General features: G+C 42.2%; 1 protein-coding gene across 1 annotated transcript in view; it reads left to right on the forward strand.

Annotated features, from left to right (window-relative positions):
• Positions 1 to 22,507, forward strand: part of MAP2 (microtubule associated protein 2) — a 233,973-nt gene extending 211,466 nt beyond the window's left edge. Inside the window, exons 13-17 of the mRNA XM_074145841.1 lie at positions 3,767 to 3,920; positions 6,171 to 6,514; positions 20,884 to 20,965; positions 21,487 to 21,599; positions 22,292 to 22,507. Of these exons, the coding sequence (XP_074001942.1) occupies positions 3,767 to 3,920; positions 6,171 to 6,514; positions 20,884 to 20,965; positions 21,487 to 21,599; positions 22,292 to 22,507 (909 nt within the window). The remainder of the gene's footprint in view (positions 1 to 3,766; positions 3,921 to 6,170; positions 6,515 to 20,883; positions 20,966 to 21,486; positions 21,600 to 22,291) is intronic.
• The last annotated feature ends 744 nt before the right edge of the window (positions 22,508 to 23,251 follow it).

Below are 23,251 nucleotides of genomic sequence, written 5' to 3' on the forward strand. Positions count from 1 at the left end.
AATGTCAGTAATCCCTTAGTCTTACTCAAGGTTACGCAGATATCTGTCCTGTGGACAGCTGGTACTTCCAGCAACATGAGTTATAACAGAGGCCAAAGGTAATGTATTGCTATCAGAGAATAAGAACAGTTTTCTGGGTAAAGCACTGGGCAGAGAGTGAGGCATGTGGTTTCTTTGCTTGCTTTACCAGCCTTGAGCATGTCACTGAAATCTGGTTGGGCCAGATTCTGCTGCTATTACTGATGCTAAAAAGTGCCTTGCTCCCTAAATAACACTGAGGGTATCTAGACTGTGATAATCTTGGAGCATTAGCTCAAGGTGATGCCTTTTCACAAGCTGTTCCAGTGAAAGATCTCGGTCTTGTCCATCTTTAGCATCACCATTAGATGCACATGTTCACGGAGGACACTGTGTGCAATATGAGTGAAAGGGATGAGGTCTCTATGTTGTGCTTAGAATCTTAATCTGTAAGAATTTTCCAGTCTCGTTAGGGGGAACGTTTTGCATAACCTGCAAGTTGAAAAAGGTGAAAACCGCTGAATGAACATTTGAGCCTCAAACTGTGCATGCTTAGGTATAAAAAACAGGTGAAAGGTGTTTGCAGAATGTCTGCTTCTTGGAGCCACCCAACATAGACACCCTGCTTCCACAGAATTTGAGCATCAATAAACGCCTTAGTGGACTTGTAAATATGGCCCAAAGTTTCACAAGTGGATGGGACCCATAAATGGAACTATGACAAATCAGTCAAAGTCTGGAAAAGCCTTTGATGTGACAGAAACACATACTGTTCAGTTTCTGTTTAAAATAATTATTTACTGATTTTATTCTGTGTATTCTCAGACAGTGAAATAAGTATTAAAGAGACATAAATATGTTGCAAAATTCACTCTAGGGATACATTCTTGCTAGTGAAGCACTTCCATCCTTCAAACTAATTTCCTGTCTTGCTCGGTAGAGCTACTTGGTATGGATGATGATATCCAGTAGAAGTCTCTCAGCTGTGTTGTAGGACTGGAATTGTTTGTTACACGGTTCTGCAACTCTTAATCATGTTGATGACGTCATGGATGACATTCAGCACACCAGCCTCAGTTTTCTGTAGGCTGGATATGTAGCCTAAGCCAGATGCCTGTCAGTAGAGAGCTGTCAAACCATTCTTTTCTCATTTTCTACAAAGACAAGTTGAGGAGTTTCTGAACATCGAGAAAGTCTAGGTGACTGAATTAGATCTAATGCCAAATTTTTCGTGGCTAAAGTTCTGTACCAAATCTCATAATTACAGGCCCAATGGGATTGGTCCTATGTGTAACTTCATGCTTGTGTGAATGCAGAGAGAATCAGGACTATATTGCCAAGATAACAGCCTTGCAATTGTTCTTTGTAGTATCAGTTATACCCATGGGAGAAAAAAAAAGTGTTGCTTGAGTAAGTAGCCCTATTCTCATTCAAGAAAATTCCTTTTTGCAAAGCAGTTAGGTGCTCCTAAGTGTCAACAAAGAATTTTCAGTCTGTCCTATCAATGTTTAATTGTTCTTTTAATGGGATATTATCATTATTCAGAATCAGACAAGTATCTAATCACAGTGACATATCATGTCAGTCTTTCCACCATATACGAGCTTCCTCATCCCATGTCTCCATATTGTCACTTTATAGAGTGACACCAAATGCACAGAATACAGTGTTGGGGTGCATTAGGGATTTTGTGTGTACACAAGAAGCAATACTGTCATGCCATTCTGCCCTTGTGGGAATACTGGTTTAACTTTGCTTTTACAATTCCCACTGTTTTATTCTTGACTGTAGCCTGGAGGGATATATTTGAAATGCACAACAGTTTTAAAGGACTAAGATCTCTTGGTGCTCCTGTAGTTTTGCATTTGCTTCTAATGCAGCCAACCAGCAGTTGTACCAGTTAAATGCCATACCTGGTACCAGTTTTGTCCTATTAACACAAGACAAAAATAGCATCTGCAGAAAAAGGCACTTCCTAGAATCAGTAACTCTCTCCATACCCAGACAGTTTCAGTCAAACAATACAGAACTAAAACTTCCGTGCACGTCAGAACCACAAAGACACCATTAACAGACACAGGAAAAGTATTAATTCTTAGCTTGCCTTTTTTTTTTTGTGTCCATGTTGCATGTGTTTTCCTTTTGTCCAGCTTCATGTTGTGTTTTCTTTTGTTTGTTTTCTCATAACTAGACTGCCTCTTTGTCAAAGATTCCTGCCTCAAAGTCTAGAGCAAAGTCATTGCTTCCTCCAAGACCCAGCTCAGCTTGTTCATTAACTACTAAAAGGGCCGCTTTTCTCGATACAGACAGTTATTATGTACGGCCCTCCTCAGCAGGCCCAAGAGACTGCTTGCCCTGCTCAAAATCAGATGCTAAGGTAAGGTAGAAGAGTTGGTAGAGAGAGTTAGCTTGGAGCTGTGTAGGTGAATTCCATGGATCACATTCTCTCACCACTGAATTTGAGTAATTCTCTGTGAAGCTTACATAGGATTACATATATCCTGTGGCAGGAAAATTGATTATCAGGCTACAAGATTTGAGCTACAAAACTGGTAAAAACAACGGAGATTGTCCAGAGGAAACATAAGTGAAATAAGTTATAACTAGAAGGACGTATCTTCTTTTTATTGATGATGTGGGTACTGCTTCATTGACTGCTAAGAAGTTGCACTCATTTGCATGTGGGTAAGTGGCAAAGAACATCAGTATTAATTTGCCTTCCAAGTTTAAAAAATGTAATTTTCGACCAGTTAATATTCTCTGAAAGCAAATTCAGTCCCCAGTGTAGGAGAGTACGTTTCTAATCACCAGCAATAAGGGCGGAAGCCAAATGCTCTAGAAGCCTAATCTGGTCTATGCATGGGACCATGTTAAAGAAGTTGCAGTATGAATTTAAGGAGATATTTGGCAGTCCATCCTAGCTTCCCCATGTTTACATTTCACTTGTGTTTCCATTGTACTTAATGCTTAGTTGATGACTATCCCCATTTTAAAACTATTTTCACTGTTGGCTTCCATTTTCTGTGTTACGCTGTGCTCAGTGTGTCTTTTACTGGTTGGGACCATCACAGTATTTGCCTTTGGGAGTACTATCTGCTTATGCCAGACTGTCTTTGGCTGCCCATCCCATAAGTTCAAAAATATTTAACATATATGTCCATTGCTCTAACCCTGCTAAAAAGAAGGTATCTGCTGATTTCAAAAAGTAAAAAAAAAAGACGAGTATGGAAGGAAATAAGAGAAGACACCATGACTAATAATCCTGCACTCAAAAAATAAGCTGTAGCTAAACATTTTTCTCCATAAAAAAATTACAAGTTAGTGTTTGAAAATGCAAAAATCACACATCACATAACAGTAGTGTGGGGTGTATTCTGGGCACCAGTACTGCAGTTACTTTGCAGGCAAATTTACATAAGAATTTCACACCTGCGAATCAGAGAGTTTTTTTACTTTCAACTTGCACTAAAAAAGTGCTGTTCCTTATTAAGAACTAAATGTGGAATCCATCCATATTTAGATAAAGAGTAGCTCAGAGGATGACTGTTGGGTGTTTTGATGCAGTGAAGAAGCACCAGGGAGCTAAGCGGAGCCTGGGAGGTGGCTGGATCCTCACAGCTTCCTGTGTGAATAGTAAATTGGGCCCATAGGATGAGGTTTCCTCCACTGTATATAGGTTGAGAGAAATCAGAGCCCAGAGAGTGAGTTTTGAAAACTAAACCTTCCTTTTTAATTTTGCTACTATTAGGATGGAGTAAGCAAGAGTCCTGAAAAGCGTTCCTCTCTACCAAGACCTTCCTCTATTCTTCCTCCTCGAAGAGGTGTATCAGGAGACCGAGACAGAGAGGAGAACTCTCTCTCCCTCACAGCTTCCCTTTCCTCTTCAGTACGACGGACCACACGTATGTTTTTTTACATAGTAACCCTCTCCTACTGCTGTGAATGTTTCCCATCCTTGTTAGATTTGTCACGTCGCCGTAGCATGATGTGTCCCTACCTTTTACACACAGGGGAAGGTCTGGGGTATGCTGTTGGAAATCAGAGCCCCACAGACTGTTTTTGTTCAGATAGCAAGTGCTGAGCTGCAAGGGCTTGAAACCAGGGTCGGGGTGCACCCTCTCCATGATCTGCCATGCCCAGAGCTAGGACTGCTATTCAGGCTAATTGCTAATATTAGAAAATGCCTTTGCAGGGTGCTCAGAGCTGGCTAAGATGGTTAACACGGGGCATTTACAAACAGCAGCAACACAAATGGGACAAACCTGAAGTAGGCAATATAAAATATTCTGACGGATCTTGGAAAAGTGAACCTAATATTATTAACTTGCTGTTTCACTGTAATGGTCTCCCTGTGCTCTAATCCTAGGGTAAAAACTGCTGAGAATTGAGATGTTAGCTAGCAGAGTGACTCACTGGGGAAAGTTAAGATAGTAAACCAGCAAGGTCCTTTTATGAGGACCAATGTTACCAAATCACAAGCCTAAAGAAACTACAGAATAAAGAGAATTTTACCAAATACCACCAGAACTTATAGATGGATTTGCATTCAGCTCAGGCCTCAGAACCTGAATGTGGCTCCCTGCTTTCCTATAGGAATTAGTCTGGTTTCCCTCTTCAGAAATCAATCTCAGCCCCTTTTAATGCAGCTTAAGGAAAGGAGATAATTAAATTAGACAAAAAAAGTCGTTTGAGATTCTTGGGTGATGCTCCAAGGGTAAAAACAGAGACACTTTGTAAGCAGAGTGACCTGCAGCTGGGGCAGCAGCCCATTCTACTGACTAGAAGTGAGACCATTGAGCATTTGCCAATGGGGTGAAGGGCTGAGGAATGAAAAATAAATATACCAAAGCTGCAGGGAACTGGAAGAAAAAATCATTCTCTTTCTATCTCAGTTGGTATATTGAGAACGTTCTGCTTGAGAGGTTGGTTTGGAAAGAAAGAAGCCATTCAGGGGAACTGGAGGTGAGAATAGAGTATGTTCAATCTAATGAATCATGTAAAGCAAAGAGTTTCTCCTAGAGCCCAGGGGGAGCAATGCATTGTATTTGGTCCACCACCATTAAATAAACAGAGTGATTAACAAATAGTTTAAATGAGATTTTGGTTAGTTCCACTGGATGCTCTAGAGAGGCCCGTTGAATTTATAATTCCTGAACTTTTTAAAGGTGAAAACATGTATGCACCCACTCAGCATTGGAATTCTCAGGCTTTGGAGGTTGGATTGGCCTTTCTTTCCTAGAATATTCTCAGCAACGGTTTGCTTTAAGCAGAATATGGAGATATCTCGGCTTCTGTACATTTGTGTTTGAGAGTTACCAGCAGAGCTGGCTGCAGAAAGCACAATGTCACTACTAAACTGATTGTTGTGCTCACTGAAAAGGACTAGCAATGCCATAAACACTGAATGGCGCCACTACGAAATGTTACACTATTTATTTATATTTAACTTGCATGCAGATGTAACTAGAATGTGACTTTTAATCAAGGTTGCCTTCTGTAACTGCGTTCTTTCACTGGACTAATGAAAAATAGCAATTGAACGTGAGGGACATCTGCCCATCCACACAACAGAGCTGTGATTTATTCATCGGCTGAATGCTCACCCAGGGTTCAGCTGCCGACACCAGATTACCAGCAGTGGTATGTGACCAGCAGTATCCAGGCCCTCAGGGTCTTTAGTTTCAGGATCACAATGAGAATTTGCGCCACTCTCTACTTTAAAGCCCAAATCCATTGAAATTGGTGAAAACATTCTTACTGGTTAGTCAGGTTGTCAGATTAAGTCCCAAACCTTAGATTCCAAGGATACTTCTAGTCCTTTCCCCAAGATGGAAATTGATGTGATTATTGTGCCTTGTTCAGCGAGCTTTGCAGGAAGCATAGTTGTTGTGGAAGGCACACCTGTGTTACAGAGTGGAGAGCTCAGTCACCGTGTGGGCAATTTACCAGCTCAGCCACACATGACAAGGTAACTCCTAGCAGGTTGAGTAGCAAAATAAGACACAGGGACAGACATCCAGCAGTTCGAGCACTAGCAGAGCCATCTTAGGGCTGTATCTCGCTTTGCACACAGGGATGCAGTCTTAGGAGGTACAAAGAGAAGAAGAGCTTTATTTCTGTGGGTCTAATGCTGAATTTTTTCTTGCATGTAGGATCAGAGCCAATTCGTAGCAGAACAGGAAAAAGTGGAACTTCTACCCCCACTACTCCTGGCTCCACTGCCATCACTCCAGGGACACCACCAAGCTACGCCTCCCGTACTCCAGGCACTCCAGGGACACCCAGCTACTCCAGAACCCCCCACACTCCTGGGACCCCCAAATCTGCCATACTGGTACCTACTGAGAAAAAAGTTGCTATAATTCGCACTCCTCCTAAATCTCCAGCCACTCCGAAGCAGCTACGAGTTATCAATCAGCCTCTGCCTGACCTCAAGAACGTCAGGTCCAAAATTGGATCAACAGAAAACATCAAATACCAGCCCAAAGGAGGGCAGGTAAGGATTCCACTCTTTATGTTCATCCATACGTGATTTGTCTTATGTGTGCACCTTTGGGATTGGTACGAGGTAGGAGCCATTTTGAGGTGCCTTGCAAATGCTGCTTCTTTTGTCCATATACGTTGGTTGGTTAAGTGATGTTAAATGGCAGGGGCCAGGACAATCTTCAGAAAATAAATTTGTCACATGGAAACTAACAGTGCCTCGCTGCAATCAGTTGAAAAATTTTAAACAAGAGTTTGCACTCCATGCCATAGATGTGTTTCAGCCTGAGTCTCAGCAGTTGCCGCTTACTTAGTCTTCATCAATATCAGCAAATGAAAGAGATTTGTTTTAATTCAGGCAAGTTCAAGTTCAACCTAGATAGATGTTAGCAGGATTCTATAGCACCATGACCTTTTCCTGGGGCATTTTATGTGACATGTGCATTGTATTGGGTGATGTTAATGAGGGTTGCGGCTTCTAACCTGGTAAATCCACCCCAAGTTAAAAATTATGGGAAAGGATAGATACTAGACTTACATGTTTTTCTTGCTGTAGGGTTTGAATAAGCAGGAACGGGGCTTAAATTGTATAAGTCGGAGAATGGATATAAAATAAGAAAAGGTAAATGTGTAAGAAGACAGATCAGGATTTTCTGTTCTCACTATCTGGAAGAACAAGAATTCAGGGACATGTTGATCCAATTAAAAGCTGAAAAAGAGAGCTAGTTTTCTACCTTGCAGAGTTATACAATGAAGCACATTGTCATGAGATTTGCTTTCAGCTAAAGACTGAACGTGCATGTAAGGTAGCAAAATCCCCTGTTACTACAGACAGAAATTGCCAAACTTTGGAAAGGACAGTAAACACGAAGGCTATTAAGCTAAGCAGAGGCTTTTGGACACTGAGGAAAGATCAAATAGGAAGTACTATAAATCTTCCTGAGGTATGGTGCTTATACCTTTTTCTGAAGGGTCTTTGCTTGATGCCCTGCCAAGGAGAGCTATGGCCAGAGGGGGAGTAGCCTTCTCTCATTTTTGGGCAATGCAGAAAAGGTAACATAGTGGCATTAAAAGCCAAAATTATGTCCAAGCAATTTGTTTGTCTTTCTATTTGGAAAAAAACGTGGTTCTAGCTTACAGGATGAAGTGGTCCGTTTTATTAATATTTAAAGAGTTATAAAGCCATTTATAACCTGAAAGAAATCCTATTTTATTTAGAAACAAAGAGGCTGAATGAGGAAAAAGAATATAGCTTACCAATATTTAGGCTAAAAATATGGACAACTCAGTCTTGTGGTTGTAAATAATTGCATTGATTTATTTTTTGTAAAAAGTACCTGTGCATTTCATATTGATTCTGGACACAACCCCATGATGAAAACACCGTGCCTCCAGCTCCTTTTTATTTCCCTGAGATTGCCGAGTTACAGCAGTGGCAGTGTGAGTGTTTTATAAAAGGTTCACTTCTCATCTACCTCCAGGGACGGGACATCAGTGGAAATGACATGCTCCCCCGTTCAACTGTCCTGAAAACAAGACAGTCCAGGAAGCTGGGTTGCACAGTGTTTCCAGATCAGATACTTTTATATACTATATATAAATATATGTATATATGAGTTTTGGAATACAGAGTGGAACATACAGAACAGTGAGATTTGTCTAATGCTGTCTCAGGAAAAGCATAATAAATTGGATCAAAACTTAACATTGCAACCCTATGCCTACTGCAGGTCTTCCAGAGAATAAAAAAAACACCAGGCTCATGTATTAAAGAGGAAGGTCTCTCTTAGGCGTTCATCCTGTTTTCATGGTAAATTAACACATTCAGAGCTTTCCGGCATTTGGACAGCAGCTAGTTACTCAGATAAAGTCAAGAAGATAATGCCTCAGCAAGGATTCTTCTGCCTTTATTTTGACAATTGTCTGTAATTATTTTGTTTGGGAGTTCAACTCCCATTTGACATATTGCGTAGCAGATGGTCAGGGTGTGCAGGGGCTCCAGGAAGCTTGGAACACAAGTTCAGACTGTGCATCTGGATTAGCATTCCTCACAACAAGCCCAGCTGCTGAACCTGGGGCTTGAAACCAGTATCATGTTTCCCTGTTACTCTCTGTGGACTGCAGCAACCGTAGGAGACCAGGGGGCCACAGCAAATTGTATTTCTTTGTAAACACCGTGCCTAGACAGCTACACTTCCTTAGCAGTTCTGCAGTCTTTGCTGGGTAGCAGCACAGAAGTTGGCATTTAACTCTCTTGGGGATGACAGGAAACCTGCTGGGTGGACATAATGTCACTTAAGCTAAAGCATTTTTTAATTCCCAGTGGTGTGAGGCCACTGAGCTCTGGGTTCGGCAAAGAGAGACTCACCGAGCTTTTCCTTTATGTCTCCTTTATGCCATAGTTGCTCAGTCTAGACAAGAGGGTTTAGGATTAAGTTTTTTCCATTTTCGGCAGTTGAATTTTATAGGGTCTATGAGAGGAACACATGAAAGCTAATTTCATTTCCCTGTGTCTGCTCCCTTACTTAATGTCTGGTGGCAGATATTGCACTGGCTGAAATGAGCTGTTCAATGCTATCTGCTTTTAGTGATGATACATGAAACAAACAAAAAGCTGCTCAAGTTTTATAACCTGAACTGGAAGTGCTGATAGAAATAACAACAGGAAAAACAAGCAGACAAAAAGCCAGCATATATCTGGGCAAGTTAAGTACATAAACATGACATGCAAATCACTAAAGGAATACAGATATGCAGCCCCAAAGTGTCATTTGGAGACAGACTATCCTTTTACCAGAGGCATATCTGAACCTAGCTCAAGGTCTTTTCTTAGCTTACAGCTGTCCCAGAGAAAGCAGATGCATTCTGAAACTGCCAGAGGTTGAGGTGTAGAAATGAAGAAGCAGGGGATGTCTGAATGCTAAATAAATCAAGAAATGCAGTGCTTCAGCCTTGAATCTCATCAGATAGCACCCTGATTTTACTTCAGTTCTGACTTGCCAGCCAGAGAAACAAAGAAAAGGAGAGAAATGGCTCCACCTGATAGGGGGAAAAAATATTTAAAAAACAAGAGCATGCTTCTAAGGGAAGAAGCAAGCTAACTTTGCACTGCATTAAGCTTCTACTAGAAATGAGTATGTGTTTAATTCGGTATTCTGCAGTCTGGAGAAATGAGGGCTTCTCCACTCTGTGATGCAGCCAGTAGGTGGTTGTCTGGTTTTCTCTTTATAGTAGAGTATGGTGAAATGTATCATTCTTGGCAAAGCTCAGAGGCGACTTGCTCATGGGTATGTCTGCTGGGCTTCAGATGGATTTTCGCACCGCATCAGCTGTGGAGGAAATGCTGTGCTTTCAAAAGTAACCCATTTGCATCTGTTATTTCTCAGACAGCCCAAGGGAAGTATGGAAGAACTGGGGGAAGGGGTTGGAAATCTGTTGCAGATGCCAAGAACAGGGTTTTTTTCGTTTCTGTTCTGATATTTTTTTTCTTCTTGAAATTCTTTCTATGGATGTGGTTTGTACCATATTGGAGTACTAAAGTGCACCAATTGAATTTTTTCATTACAGACCAGGCAGAGTATTTTTAAAGCATCATAGGCCAGCAACCAAGGATAAAGCCAACCTAGATATCTTTTAATTTAATCTTAAAATGTATACATCAGAGCTCATGCATGGGCAAGAACTTGAGTGGATGTGAGTCAGCATAGCTTCATCAAAGTGAATGGAGCTGTACAGACTAGAATGGTGGGCACAAGATTTAAAATATCAGTAACTATAGTAACAGCCAGGCACCTTGTAAGAAGATGACACATAGGAAAATAAAATACCTAAGCCATGTTGAAGAATGAAATGTTCCTTGAAGGTTTTTAGGAAGATTAAGAGAGAACTTCATCTTCCCTAAACTGTAGAAAACAAAGGGCATTTAGTCATGGATCAGAAAGTCTAAATAAATTGTCGAGACAACTATTCAGTAGAGTCTGTCCAGAAACAACAAAAAGTGCTGACAAGGAGAACAGGCTTCTGCATTAAATGATAAAGGAGACTGGCACAGGGAAGGATAAGACATCTCAGAGCTGGGCAGACGAGGCGGCTTGGATGGCTATCTGGTGTCACCTTTGCACAATTTTTTGTTAGGTTCAAAGTCAGTTTGGATGGCAGGAGAGATTCCCCTGCAGCACACACCCCCATCATCACAATTTATGACCCAGTCTGCAGAGAAAAGTGGGCTCCTGAAATGTTCCCTACCTCAGCTACAGTCTGCCAGGATGTAAAGTCAGTGCAGAGACAGGCAGGTCTGGTGGCCCACTAAGAGCTGAGCACTTCCTAGGAGGACTGCAGCTCAAAAGGAGGGTATTCAGCAAGTTCACCTTGAGACGGCATCTTACAACTCCTCTTTCTCCTGTTTCATATGTATTTGCACCAAGTTACAAACACTGATGACAGCCCAGAAATTAATCTGAAGATCTAGATAGTATGCTGTTGTTGCACTGGTTGGTGAAGAGCGTCCTAAAAGGTGGAGAATATAGGCTTAACAAAAAGTGCAATCTGAGTTGTTACTGGGTCCCGTCCTGTCTCCCATCTCCTTCTGGCACATCATGTGCTTTTTCTCTAATCCATTGTGATCTGCAACATACGTGAGCCAGCACTTTGAGAAGGTCCCTGCCCAGGACAGTGATGACCATAAATGAGCTATGAGGTTCAAGCTTTGCTTTCCCAAACCAGAGCCACAGGAGGCAAGTGTTTAATTGGTGATGTAATATGGCTGTTGTTAAAGTACTTAGCTAATGAGAGATTGGAAGGCAATTGTTTCCACACTGTTAGCTACATTCATTGGAATAAGCTTGTGCGTTTACCAAGTCAACAGTTCGTATCTGTAAGATAAATTCTTCTCTGTCAGTCTGGTTATGTTTCCTTTATACATTACCGCTTTTGTGGATTTACAGGACATTTGAAGGAATTTGTTCTGGACTGAAAATTAGAAACTAATTCATCCCTTGTTAATTGCATATCTTCAAATGGAAAGAAAAAATAGGACTTTGAGGCACAATTTCGAAGCTCAAAACCATAATTTAAAAATTTTTGAAATTGACAATTTTGGCTGATCATTGCAGATTGTGCAGAAGTAACATCTTGCAGCTCCTGTGTTCAGTCTGCGCTCATTTAATGGAAGGTTTGCCCGAGTACAGTCTGTACAGTTAAGCCTTGAATTATTCTGAATAAAAAGCAAGATCCTTCTTCCTGAAGAATTTTAGAAAAATGAAGCAATCATTGCCAGGCTCTAGCAAATTTCAGAAGGTTTCTTTGAGGAAACGTGTTTGGTTGGTAGAAATGAGCAGGGAATCGGGACTTTCTTTCCAGATCTGACATTCACTTTTTATGTGGCTGAGCCACAGTAGCATCCCTGCTGTGCCTCAGCCATCTGTGAAATGTGTATCATGCTCATTGAGGACAAACTGTGAACCACAATCAGGAGGGTCACAAGCTGTCTGATGGGGCTTTAACCAGTAACAAAACTTCCACTGACTACGGTAGCCATAAGTCAATGCTTCTCCCTCTTGTGAAGGCAGTTAGCAGCAGTGCACTGGTTTCTGTCAGTCAGATGGAGTGTGTTCAGTCTGTCTAGCTAGAGCTGAAGGTATCACTCTCTGGAGGATTCGATATCTTTCCACCAACTATAGTGGCAGCTTAAGTGACCAGCTCCAACTCCTAGCTGGCTAATCCCACCCGTGATGTACCATACGTTGTTGGTCTCTTGTTAATAGAAAGGGCAGAAGCTGGGTTTTTTTCTAGAGTAGATTGAAATTACCAGGACATAAATTGCCATGACAGTCTGAGTCATCCCAGCAGCAAGTTCAGCAGAGGAAGCATTTTCAGCTGCGCTCTAACTAGTCTAGATTTTGGCAATAAAATGGGGAAGGTTGTTCGTTTGGGAAAAATGTTCAGGCAATACATAATCTGGGTCAGAGCTGCTTAGTCATATGATGGGAAAGGATAGGAAAGGAAAGAATAAAAACCTTCATTTTGTTTTTTTATTTGAACAATAAAAAAGAGATGCTAAGGGACATAGGTGCTAAGCTTTGGAAAAGCCAGCTTGCATGAAGAGACAAACACAAGATATTTTTTTGAACTTGAACAGGACAACCTAATTTTCTCCATTATGATGGAGTGAAGAAAATCCAGACATAGTGACTCAAAACTCATCCCTTCTTAAAGATAAGGAAACTGATTTGAAAACTGTGATACTTGATGCTCAACACTTGATATTTGAAGCTATTATTACTCTTTCCATGAGTAGGAACTGTTGCCTCTAAAATTTAAGTATCGAACTCTGTAGTTTAGCAAAATCCGTTTGGTTGGGTTTTTTTTGTTTAAGGGAGTACTAAAACAAGGATCCTGTGTTTTAACTGGATTAATTGAGCTCCTAGGATCTTTTTTATTTGGTGTGCGTGAATCTCCTTCAACTTGTTTTACTATTCTTTTCATCAGCTCCCCAGATTTAGTGAGGAGTGTATTTACGGAACACGTTACAGTTTATCTGATGTGGATCCTGCACTTCCTTGAGCTGTCTGTTAAATTCTTTGGCATGGAAAGTGGTCATTTCATTTTGTATTTCCCAGGGCAATTATGCAAAACCTCTTAGTGTTTCTGTGTAAGCTTTTCTCCCTTTATTGACAGGGACATGCCTAGTTCAGTGTAGCCACCTTATTAATTAGATGAACGCAGTTATTTGCAAATAGGTAGAAAGAAGCTTGTACATCAGCCATCGTTGTCCTATGCAAGTGTTAAAGAATGGCTGATTGCAAGACATCTATTTTACTGACACTTCCCATTGAAACTATTTTCAGTTCAGGCTGTTCAGGCTAAAATATTACATGCTCAGTGTCTGTCTCTGGGTACGTTTTTAAAAGTCAGAAATATTCTCCTATCTTGTTCACCCTGTGTTGAGAGCAAGATGAGGATGGGACATTATTTTGCCTATGCTATGTCCAGTGCAGCCTTTTATTTTGAATCTCACTAGCTTGTAGGCTGGCAGCTTCACTAGTGTATGTATCCAGTAATTTCAGGAGTGCAAAGGCTGAACATGACCGCAAGCTCTGTTTGTCCATGTGGAAAGTCTGAGGCACAGTCTTTCTCTTCAAGGGCTTTGCTAGACCAAATATCCTTCTGCTTTTCATCTACCTGTAGCCTCTGCCAGGAGCATGAAAACTGTAGTATTATCTGTCCCTGGCAGCATATAGATTTGGAAGCACTTAGGACTGTCTCTTGATTCTAATCAGGTTTTAACCTTAAGCTTGCTTCCTGTACTAGACCAGTTCTTGTCTCACTCAATCCCTGTGCTAACTAGGAGACCAAACTCTGAAATAATGTCTAGTTCCTGGGATGTAGCTGTGTCAAATCGCTGTGATGCTGTGGTAAGAACCTGCCCTCTTTGATAAGTTACTAGGAGTCTGGGAGCTTTTCCCAATATCACAGCCCCACAGCATGTTCAAATGGCAAGTGGAGCCAAGCTACAGTATTTTAAAATGCTTAAGGCACATTGTTTGTAGTAGAGCTTCTCAGAGGCCGTAATTGCTAAGCAGGGAGAGTATAATCATCAGCTTCTTGGAAAATATATACATAGCCTGTAATTTTATCAGCATCACAATTCTTGTTCTTTGAGTATCTTTATTTTCGTGTGTACTAAAGTAGTAAGCCACAAGAGGGAAGCTGTTTATGGATTCTCTGCCCAGATGCTGATAAGTTAGGGGCTTTCCCTCTTGTTGTGAAAAGCAGCTGAACTGAATGAATCTGGGCAGCAATGGAACATAATTCTTTCTCTTTCAAAAGCACTTTTCAGTCATTGATGTTGTCTTTAGCAGTGAGGCACAACCAGACTAAATTCTCTCTTGCATTTCTTTGCCTTCCACTCAGTTCTTCTACAAATTTTTGCTCATCTTCAACACAGTGGTGCGGTACTGACAGAGGAGAGTCTGCTCCAGGTCCCCAGACTAGAAACTGTTGTATATGGAGACTTTGAAATCCAAATTGACTTTCTGTGAACAGCCATAATGAGGCATATATCTAACTGGGAGATTCACAGGTATTGCCAGCCTGTCACATCTCCTAATGTTAGTCAGTGTAACCCAAAACATCCCCTGTTATCTAGTGTAGATGTTGCCCTCGGACCACAGCCCCTTCATGTTTAGATTGCCAGTCGGGTGACTATAGGTAGGAAGGGAGTTAAGAGTTTACCCTGCTGTGTGCAGATCAACATATGCTTCATAGAATCATAGAATTGCCTAGGTTGGAAAGGACCTTTCAGATCATCTAGTCCAAGCATCAGCCTAACACTGACAAAAACCATCACTAAACCATATCTCTAGGCACTACGTCCACCCGTCTTTTAAATACCTTCAGGGATGGTGACTCAGAACACCAAGAAAAATTCCTTCAGCACTTGGTTTCCTAGCAGACTACCCATTAGTGTGCACATTCTCTTTGAACGGATGCTGGTTTGCCATTCATCTCTTGATGCTCTGTCAGACAGCATTCAAACAGCACAGAAGGTATTGGAGCACAGTGTCCAATTCCTGTTGGGGACTACCTAGAAGCAGTGTGACTCAGTGAGGCTGCACTGTGTGTATGTCGGGACACTCTATGCCCTGGACTTCACTTCTGGACTACTGCTGAGGAGTTATCATAGGACAGAGTGTGGTTAAGGTCTGTAAGACTTCCAGGGCTTCAGACAAAAGCCATTTTTATCCTTGACCAACGTGGTTTTTGTGGAATAAACCCCGCGTTGCCTGTAAGGCTTAATTTTTCCACTGTGGTTTAACTTCATGTGGATATCACAAATGCTGGAGGACCTCAGCTTGGTTCTGATCAATATAGTAAATTCCAGGCTCTATCCAGCATACCGGGGCAACCAGTGTCCAGTCAGAAAAGAATGTACACATTTCAGATTGGCAGGTCAGCACAAGAGTTATGAGGGAATCTGTCAGGACATTACTCTTGTGGGATGTTTAGTGAGTGTGAACAGAAAGCGGTCGTGTTTCTGCCACAGACTAAAACGTTCCCTTTCCTGAATGAGAGCATGAGCAGGCTTGATCTTTCATTTAATGTGCAGCACAACTGAAGTGCATATATATACATCCCTACCACACCTCCACCCCCACACAAGATGTACATACACATTCAGGAACACAGAGACCTTCCTGGTGAGTCATGGTGTTCAGGCTGTCTCTGTCAAAGGCAGCTGCATCGTCTAATTCCTTTCATCATGGCACTTTCACCAAGTGCCATCATAAAAGTTTACCATTTTCTTGTTATAGCTCTGTTCCCTTGGGAGGCAGTTCCAGAGCTTCCCTGTTCTGATAGTTACAGATTTCCCTCTAGGTTCCAGCTTCAAATAATTCACAGTCAGTTTACATTCTTTATTTGCAAGCCAAAGTTTCTCTTTAGCCTTTAGTTCCTGTCCCTCTCTGGTAGTCTCCCTCTGATGTTTACAGTCTGATTCTCAAAGGAAACAAAGCTCGTGCAGTCATGCTGGCTGGATGGCAGTCTTAGCCTTCCTCAACTCATTTGTAACTTGTTGGCCCATTTCAAGCAGTGCTGGCAAGGCAGCGGTGGTTAGAAACACAAGCGGTGGTCCCTTCAAGTTGGGTGATAATTGTTGACTGGATATGAAAGAGAGACTCAGCAAAACACTGTCATTGGAAGAAAGGCAGTGGTAACTCAGCCCCTTCTCTACAGTCAGAGACAACAAACAGCTGGCCAGTTGTGTATTGGCTTCTATTTGCCCGGTCTAGCAGACCTGGGAGAAAGCTTGGGAGACATTGCTAGCAAGAGGGGATAGAGCTTGCTGTAGAGTATAGGATGGAGGGATTAAGCAGTTTAAAGCTTTAATCTGTGGGAAACAAGGCTTCGTTAGTTTGTGGAACACTTTGTTATAGAGGGCAGTCATGATTTAAATATGTGCAGGAGTGTTGATATATCCCAGGAAAAGGAGAAACAGGTCATCAGGAAAAACCTGGATCATCTTCCTTGTGCCAGATGACCAGCAGAACACATCCGCATCATTCAACTCACTTCGGCCCTCACCATAGGACATAAATGATACATAGGTCTCCTGCTGGCCCCTCTACACAGGGCCATAGTTCACCCAGTGAGACAAAGAGGATAATTGAGATGATTGGTCCTTTACGTATCTGCTAGCCAGGTCCATGGGCCATGAGACTCATAAATTGTCAGGCTTCCGGGTGCAAATGAACCTTTAGGCACTTGATCAAAGGCACTCTCTCAACTTTTCACCTTGCTTTCGCTCCATTTTTAAGCTACAGACCCCCAGTCCACAGTGCTGAGGTCTTCTCATGACCCCTAAGTCAGCATTTTCAGAGCAGATGCATCCCTGTGGCCATTGCTAAGAGGTGCTGGTGATCCATTGCTGAGAGATGTGCTTAGAAAGTGCTAGGAAGGCTTTCTGTTTTGCCCAGTTGTGTCTGGCCTGAAGCTCTCTGGGAGCCAGATCTGACTGCACATCTGACGTGTGTTTCTGTAACTGATGTGACACCTGTCTTGTATAGTACTGGGGTACATTTTTAAACAAATAGTATAGTGAGAGAAAGCAGAAGCATAAAGCTCTAAAGGCATTTGCTTTCATGTTTTAGTGTACATTGGTTTACTTGGATGGATGAGGCAGATAGGAGAGAGGAAGACAGAAGTCAGTTTGCCTACTGAAGATGCCCTTCTGAAGGTGACCTACCAGTTGTGGAGTTTTCTGGTGCTGTCATCACCCTTCTTGCTGAGCATGTCATCACCACAGATCTTTACCTATTAAAGCAAGAGAATACTTAACATCCTAATGGTTTGACTGATGTAGCAGTTATGTTACATATAATGAGGAGGACCCATGAAACATCTTGCTGTGAAGAAATTGTTCATGTTAGCTGCAAAGTGTGGCCCTCTGAAAGTTTCTTCTGGGAGTTTACTGGGCTTAAGTCAAGGTTGCCCTCTAGGTGTTTAGTGCCAGAGGATTCAACTTGTTATCTAAAATGTGCCATTATCCCCACTGCAGGAGCCAAGAGCTGCAAAATCTGATATCCCTGTAAGGGGGCAAACAGTCTTTTCCTAGCTTGGAGAGTGGAGGCGCAGAGGGAATGATTTGTCTCAGATTTATCAGGGAGCCTGGGGCAGTTTGGGGACCTGAAGCCAGGAAGCAGAAACTGCACAGGGTTATTCTTCCTACTGACCGCTTCAGCTGGTTTGCAGCTGCTTTTGTTCCTGGAGTGGTAAGAAGCCACGTTAAGGTACACTGGTGTATCTGTCCCTCTCTCTTATCTCAATATCAATAGTCACTGTAGGTTCATCTACAACAGCAGCCAACGGGACTGTGCCAAATAATATGTCAGTGAAGGTTCTACAAGTGCCATTTAGCAAAATGAATAGATAACGCCCCAAATTCTGTGGCTTTCTGTAATTTTATATTGTATATTAATAACATAGAGATAAATAAAATACAACATAACATTTGAATAAAGACTTCATATTTAACCCAGAGAAAAAATATGCTGCATGGGTGGGTCTTGTTGAGTAAGTAAAAGCTCCTGGTGTGATGAAGGCAGGTGCAGCCTTGACCAAAAACACCTTCTCACACACCTGAAAAGCCTAACACAATCCCCTGCCCTTGCTGGGAAAGAAGTCTGGAAGCGGTGTCACTCAGGTGTGTGCCCAGCACCCAGTTGTTCCTGCCCTACTGGTAACTGCCATCCAGCAGAACATCTTTCCCTGGGAGGACAATCGTTAGTGGCACCTGAGTTCTGCCAAGTGGAGGAACAACTTTTACACAGAGCTCAAGATGTGGGGGTCAGGCACGGCGCAGCTTGGCCTTTCCTTTGCAGAATTCACCTCCAGGAACTGTCCTATGCCTGCAGTGCATCTGTGGCTAAGGTAACCCAGAAAAAATGTAGGCTCCTGGCATCTGTAAGGGAGGCTGGCACCATCAAGGGAAAGTCAGGTACTTGTTCTGCCAGAAACAAAGAGCACAGTGGAGAAGGACAGTGCTGCTAGCGCCAGAAAGTTGTTGTGACCAACTTTATGGCCAGCACCAGAAATCAATAAGCAGTGATTGCAGCTGTAGATTTCCAGATGCTGTTGTTTTCTGCATTGCCCTTTACTAAACGACAGTAAAGAGAGAGAGTAGTAAAGAGCTCTGACTTCGGTTTAATTAATTGTGTCAGCCCCCTTTAACAGGACACTCCGAGGTCTGTTGTATGAATGTAGCTGCTGTTATGGATGTATTGCAGAAGAAGGGGTGAAATACCTCAGGATTTCAACCCCTGCCTGAGCTGGCTGGATCTGGGATTTCTGCATCAAAGGCTGGAGTGCTGAGCTGTGGGAATGAGGATTTCCGTCTTCTCGTTGTGGCCAGTTCGGCAGAAACTCTGGCCCATCACTCGAGAGAGCTTAGGACAGGCTGTCCAAGGACTATGTCCAGTCCAGGCAAGAAAACAGTTCTTTGAGCTTTTCAGGGAAAAGCCATCTTTCATATCTACAGGATAAAAACTTCCCCCTTTGTATTTCACCACCACTTCGACAGACAGAAAAAAAGAGCAGCTTAGTATGTTTACATGTGCTGTGTTAGCACACTAAGTATGGACATCAGTGTGGTTTACTTTCTCACATTTCAATATAAGAGTCAGAAAAAGGAGTCACAGCAGGAGGAAAAATTGCCCTGGCTCCCTTGTCCTGCAGCCCGGTGGAGTGTGTGTACGGTATATAGTAAGTTACCTCCGATTCCTTTTAGGTTAGGATTTTAAACAAGAAGATCGATTTTAGTGATATTCAGTCCCGGTGTGGTTCCAGAGATAACATCAAACATTCTGCAGGGGGAGGAAATGTAAGTAGCACAGACACCCTGTGAACAGGCATCTCCACTGTGGTGACCCACCTTGCACAGCTAGACCCCTCTGTTTCCCTTCCTCTGAGCACTACTTTCCTTCTTGCTACTGTTTCACATGTCAGTGTGGTCTGGTAGTCATGTGAGCCCTGTGTATGCAGTGGTGGCTTTCTGATCTTTCTCCTCAGAGCACAACATGTTTCCAGAATGTGGACAGGAAAAGGAAATGAGAAAAGAAGGTTTATCTCTTAAACACCCAAGGATGCTGACAGTGAAAGTCCAGTGTGAGCCAAAATGGTTCAGGGCCTTTCATGGGAGTTGCCCAAGAAAGTAATTTCCAGAAAGAGACTCCAGCTCACAGTGAGACTCCAGCCTCACAGTTGGGCATCTTCCAGTGTATTCGTCCTTCCTCAGCTAACCTGAGAGGAAGAAGAAGAAAAATAAAACTTAAGGACAGAGAAAGCTCAGAGAGAGGATGGGATCATCCGGATTGCTAATGCTAATGCCACATCATTATTCCAGTACAACAGACTGAGGTTGCTCAGGATTTGACCGGACACCCGTTAGTTCTAGCAGTTGCAGTGGAATAGCTTAAGGTGGCTCTGACCCCTCTGATGGAAATAATTTTCCCTCAGATGGAAGAGCTGATGATGTGGGCACATCTGATCCAAACAGATTCAGTACAACCACCAGTGCTGGTTTAAGGCATTGCTGGTGATGTGAGCAAACCACTGGCATTGCGGTCATCCTGGAGCTCTTGTCTGGCCTGGAGCTGCTGCAACTTCTTAAGACCTGCTAACACAGTCACTGTGATTGTGGGCCACTTCTGGGAGCCAGCTGGGAGTGCAGCAAGGCAGGGGTGTTGCTCTGTGGCTGTTCCCGAGCTGGGCTCAGCACAGTCATGGCAATGCGGCAAACGGAGCAGCCGGAGGAGGGAGGGTGCCTGTGGTGCTGCCTGGCTGAGCAGAGCGATGCCACTGCTATCCGGTGAGCACCAGCCAGCTCAGGTACAGCTGCAGGAGTCACATGTAGATTCATCAGACTGTCCATAGTGGATTGAGCTGAAATGCACACCGTATTTAGATGCAAAAAAATATGAAACAGATGGTAGAGAAAAAAAACAGTCACTGAAATATTCCTAGTTGCCAGGATGCACATTCAAGAGCAGAAGCAAACGGGATGTGTCCTGCTGCCTGCAGGGCTTTGGAGCATCCACCCTGAGGGGAGGCTCAGAAACATTTTAGGAAGAACCCACAAGCTGATCTGCTTTGTCCTCCTCTTACATTTTGCTAATAGTAAAGCTTAACCCAGCTCTGTCGTTTCCCTAGGTGGGAAGGAAGCTTGCTGTCTTAATCCAGGTGTTTCCTCCTTTGTGGCATGGTCTGTTTTCTACTAACCATGTCTCCTTTTCCAGTGGTTTGTAGAGGCTTGGGCTCTTTCTCCAAAGGGCTTGGCTATTTTTTTATTTCTTTTCATTCCTGTAATTTGTGTGTGTGTGGTTTTGACAGGTACAAATCGTAACCAAGAAGATCGACTTGAGTCATGTGACTTCCAAGTGTGGTTCGCTCAAGAATATCCACCACAAGCCAGGTATTGTAGGAGTTTCTGGGGTGTGGGACAAAGCAAAGACCTAATCCTGTTATGTGAAGGAGAAATCATGGACGATACCATTCTCTTTTGGTCCAAGAAAAAGTAAATACGCTTTAGTAATAAAAATAATATTCTTAACTCTACTTAACTAAATATATAAAGACATAAAGGTAGTTTAGAGAATCTAGTTTAGAGAATCAATAAAAAATAATGTAGAAGGATGCTGCTGTGGCATAATGTCAGTTTGACAAGATACTGAAATGCAGACTGAAGTCAGCAAAATACTTAAGTACGTGCTTAAATCCCATGAAAATCAGTAGGGCTGCAGCACATGCTTACAGTTTGAATACATGTTGAAGATTTTAAATTTTACTGAATGTGCAGTGTGGTGTTCTGTGCTTCTCTAAAACCATTAGATCTCAACTAAAATGGAAGTGGCGGGAGCACACCTGTGTGCATCGGGTCAGAATTTCTCCTGAGTCATTCCAGCCTCTTAATCTGTATTTCCTTTTTCTGTGTAGGAGGTGGGCGTGTGAAAATTGAGAGCGTGAAACTGGATTTCAAAGAAAAAGCTCAGGCTAAAGTTGGTTCACTGGAAAATGCCCACCATGTACCTGGCGGTGGTAATGTCAAGGTAAGGGGACAGCCGTCAGAGAAAAGGCTACCACTGTGCGCCTGGTCCAGTGAAACTATTAGAGCTGCGAATTCAGTAACAGCTCTGAATTAAATAGGAAACATCTTTTTGTTCTCCTTTGAGCACATTCACGTGCCCTTTGCTCCCTTTGGAATTTGGTATGACTGATCTCACATCCATATCCAAGCTGAGAGTGAATCTTAAAGTAAAACGTCCTGTAGTTTGTGCACTGGCTTTCCCCCTAAAGATAAACCTTGTTTGGGACCACTGTACAGCACAGGTGTGATCTAATAAGTTTGTAGTATGGGGATCCCAGAGGATCGGGCTTGCTTTGTGAAACAGGAAGAAGACATTTTGAAAGTAAGATCACTCCACAAACATTTGAAAAAATAGATTTCAGAAACAAATCCCAGTGCCCATAAAACATCTATTAAATTCATACAGGTAGGAACAATGGTACTGCTCATTAAGGCATCCATAAGAGGCAGAAATGGTAAGAGAATATAACATAGTAAGCCAATGTATATTAAAGATGTGATAAAATCTTCAGTTTCAATTATTCTAATGAGTGAAGAAGCTTCAATCCTTGTAAGAGTTCTTAAAAGTAAACAAAATGAGACCCAAATGATGATCTATAACAAGGTAATTTGGTGAATATATAATGTGTTAAATTCTTTGCTTTCCTGGAGCAGATTGACAGCCAGAAGCTAAACTTCAGAGAACATGCTAAAGCTCGTGTCGATCACGGGGCTGAGATCATCACGCAGTCACCAGGCAGGTCCAGCGTGGCTTCACCACGCAGACTCAGCAATGTCTCGTCCTCTGGAAGCATCAACCTGCTTGAATCACCCCAGCTTGCTACCCTCGCTGAAGATGTCACGGCAGCCCTCGCTAAGCAGGGCTTATGAATTTGCTCATTTTGCGTTGTATGAAGTAATAATATTTAGGCATGAGCTCTTGGCAGGAATGGGCTCAGAGCAGGTGTTACATTCATTCCTTACCATGTCTAAAACTAAGTCACATCCCAAGACTTGTAGTTACCATACAGTTAAAAAAAAACAAGAAAAAAAAAATTCAATAAATGCAGAAATTGGCCTGATTTCCATTTACAACAGGAAGACACTGGCTTTATATGGGTATACAACTGCAGTATGTTACATTGGACAATTATTGTTGCTCTGCTCTGTCTTGCATGGAGTACCGTACTATGATAAAATGCATTTTTACCTTTCATGTGCCTGAAGGCCATCCACCTCTTTCTGAAGAGCCTTGTTAATATCCCAAGTTGCTCATTTCACTGTTCTGTTGATAGATGGAGAAATAAAAAAAGTTGCCCATTGTAAGTTATTACAGGTTAAATTAACAGTCAGCTTACCGGAAGGAAGGGCATATAGAGAAATTCAAGTTTAATTAAAAATAATGTGTTATTTTGTACAAATGAGTAGAACAAAAGTTGAATTAAGTTATTAACATTTTTTTGGACCTGGTTAATTCTGTCAGTGTATAGCTGAGAAGCCAATAAATTATTTAACTAATAACTAAAAATAGTAGTTGAAAACATTTGAACCATACTTGGGGAAGTGACGTAAAAAAGCTGTTGAAAGCAAGCACTTCCACCCCAATGGACTTGTGTCTGATTAGAAAGTTGGTTA

The sequence above is a fragment of the Numenius arquata genome, chromosome 3 (assembly GCF_964106895.1).
Source record: "Numenius arquata chromosome 3, bNumArq3.hap1.1, whole genome shotgun sequence".
Lineage (NCBI taxonomy): Eukaryota > Metazoa > Chordata > Aves > Charadriiformes > Scolopacidae > Numenius > Numenius arquata.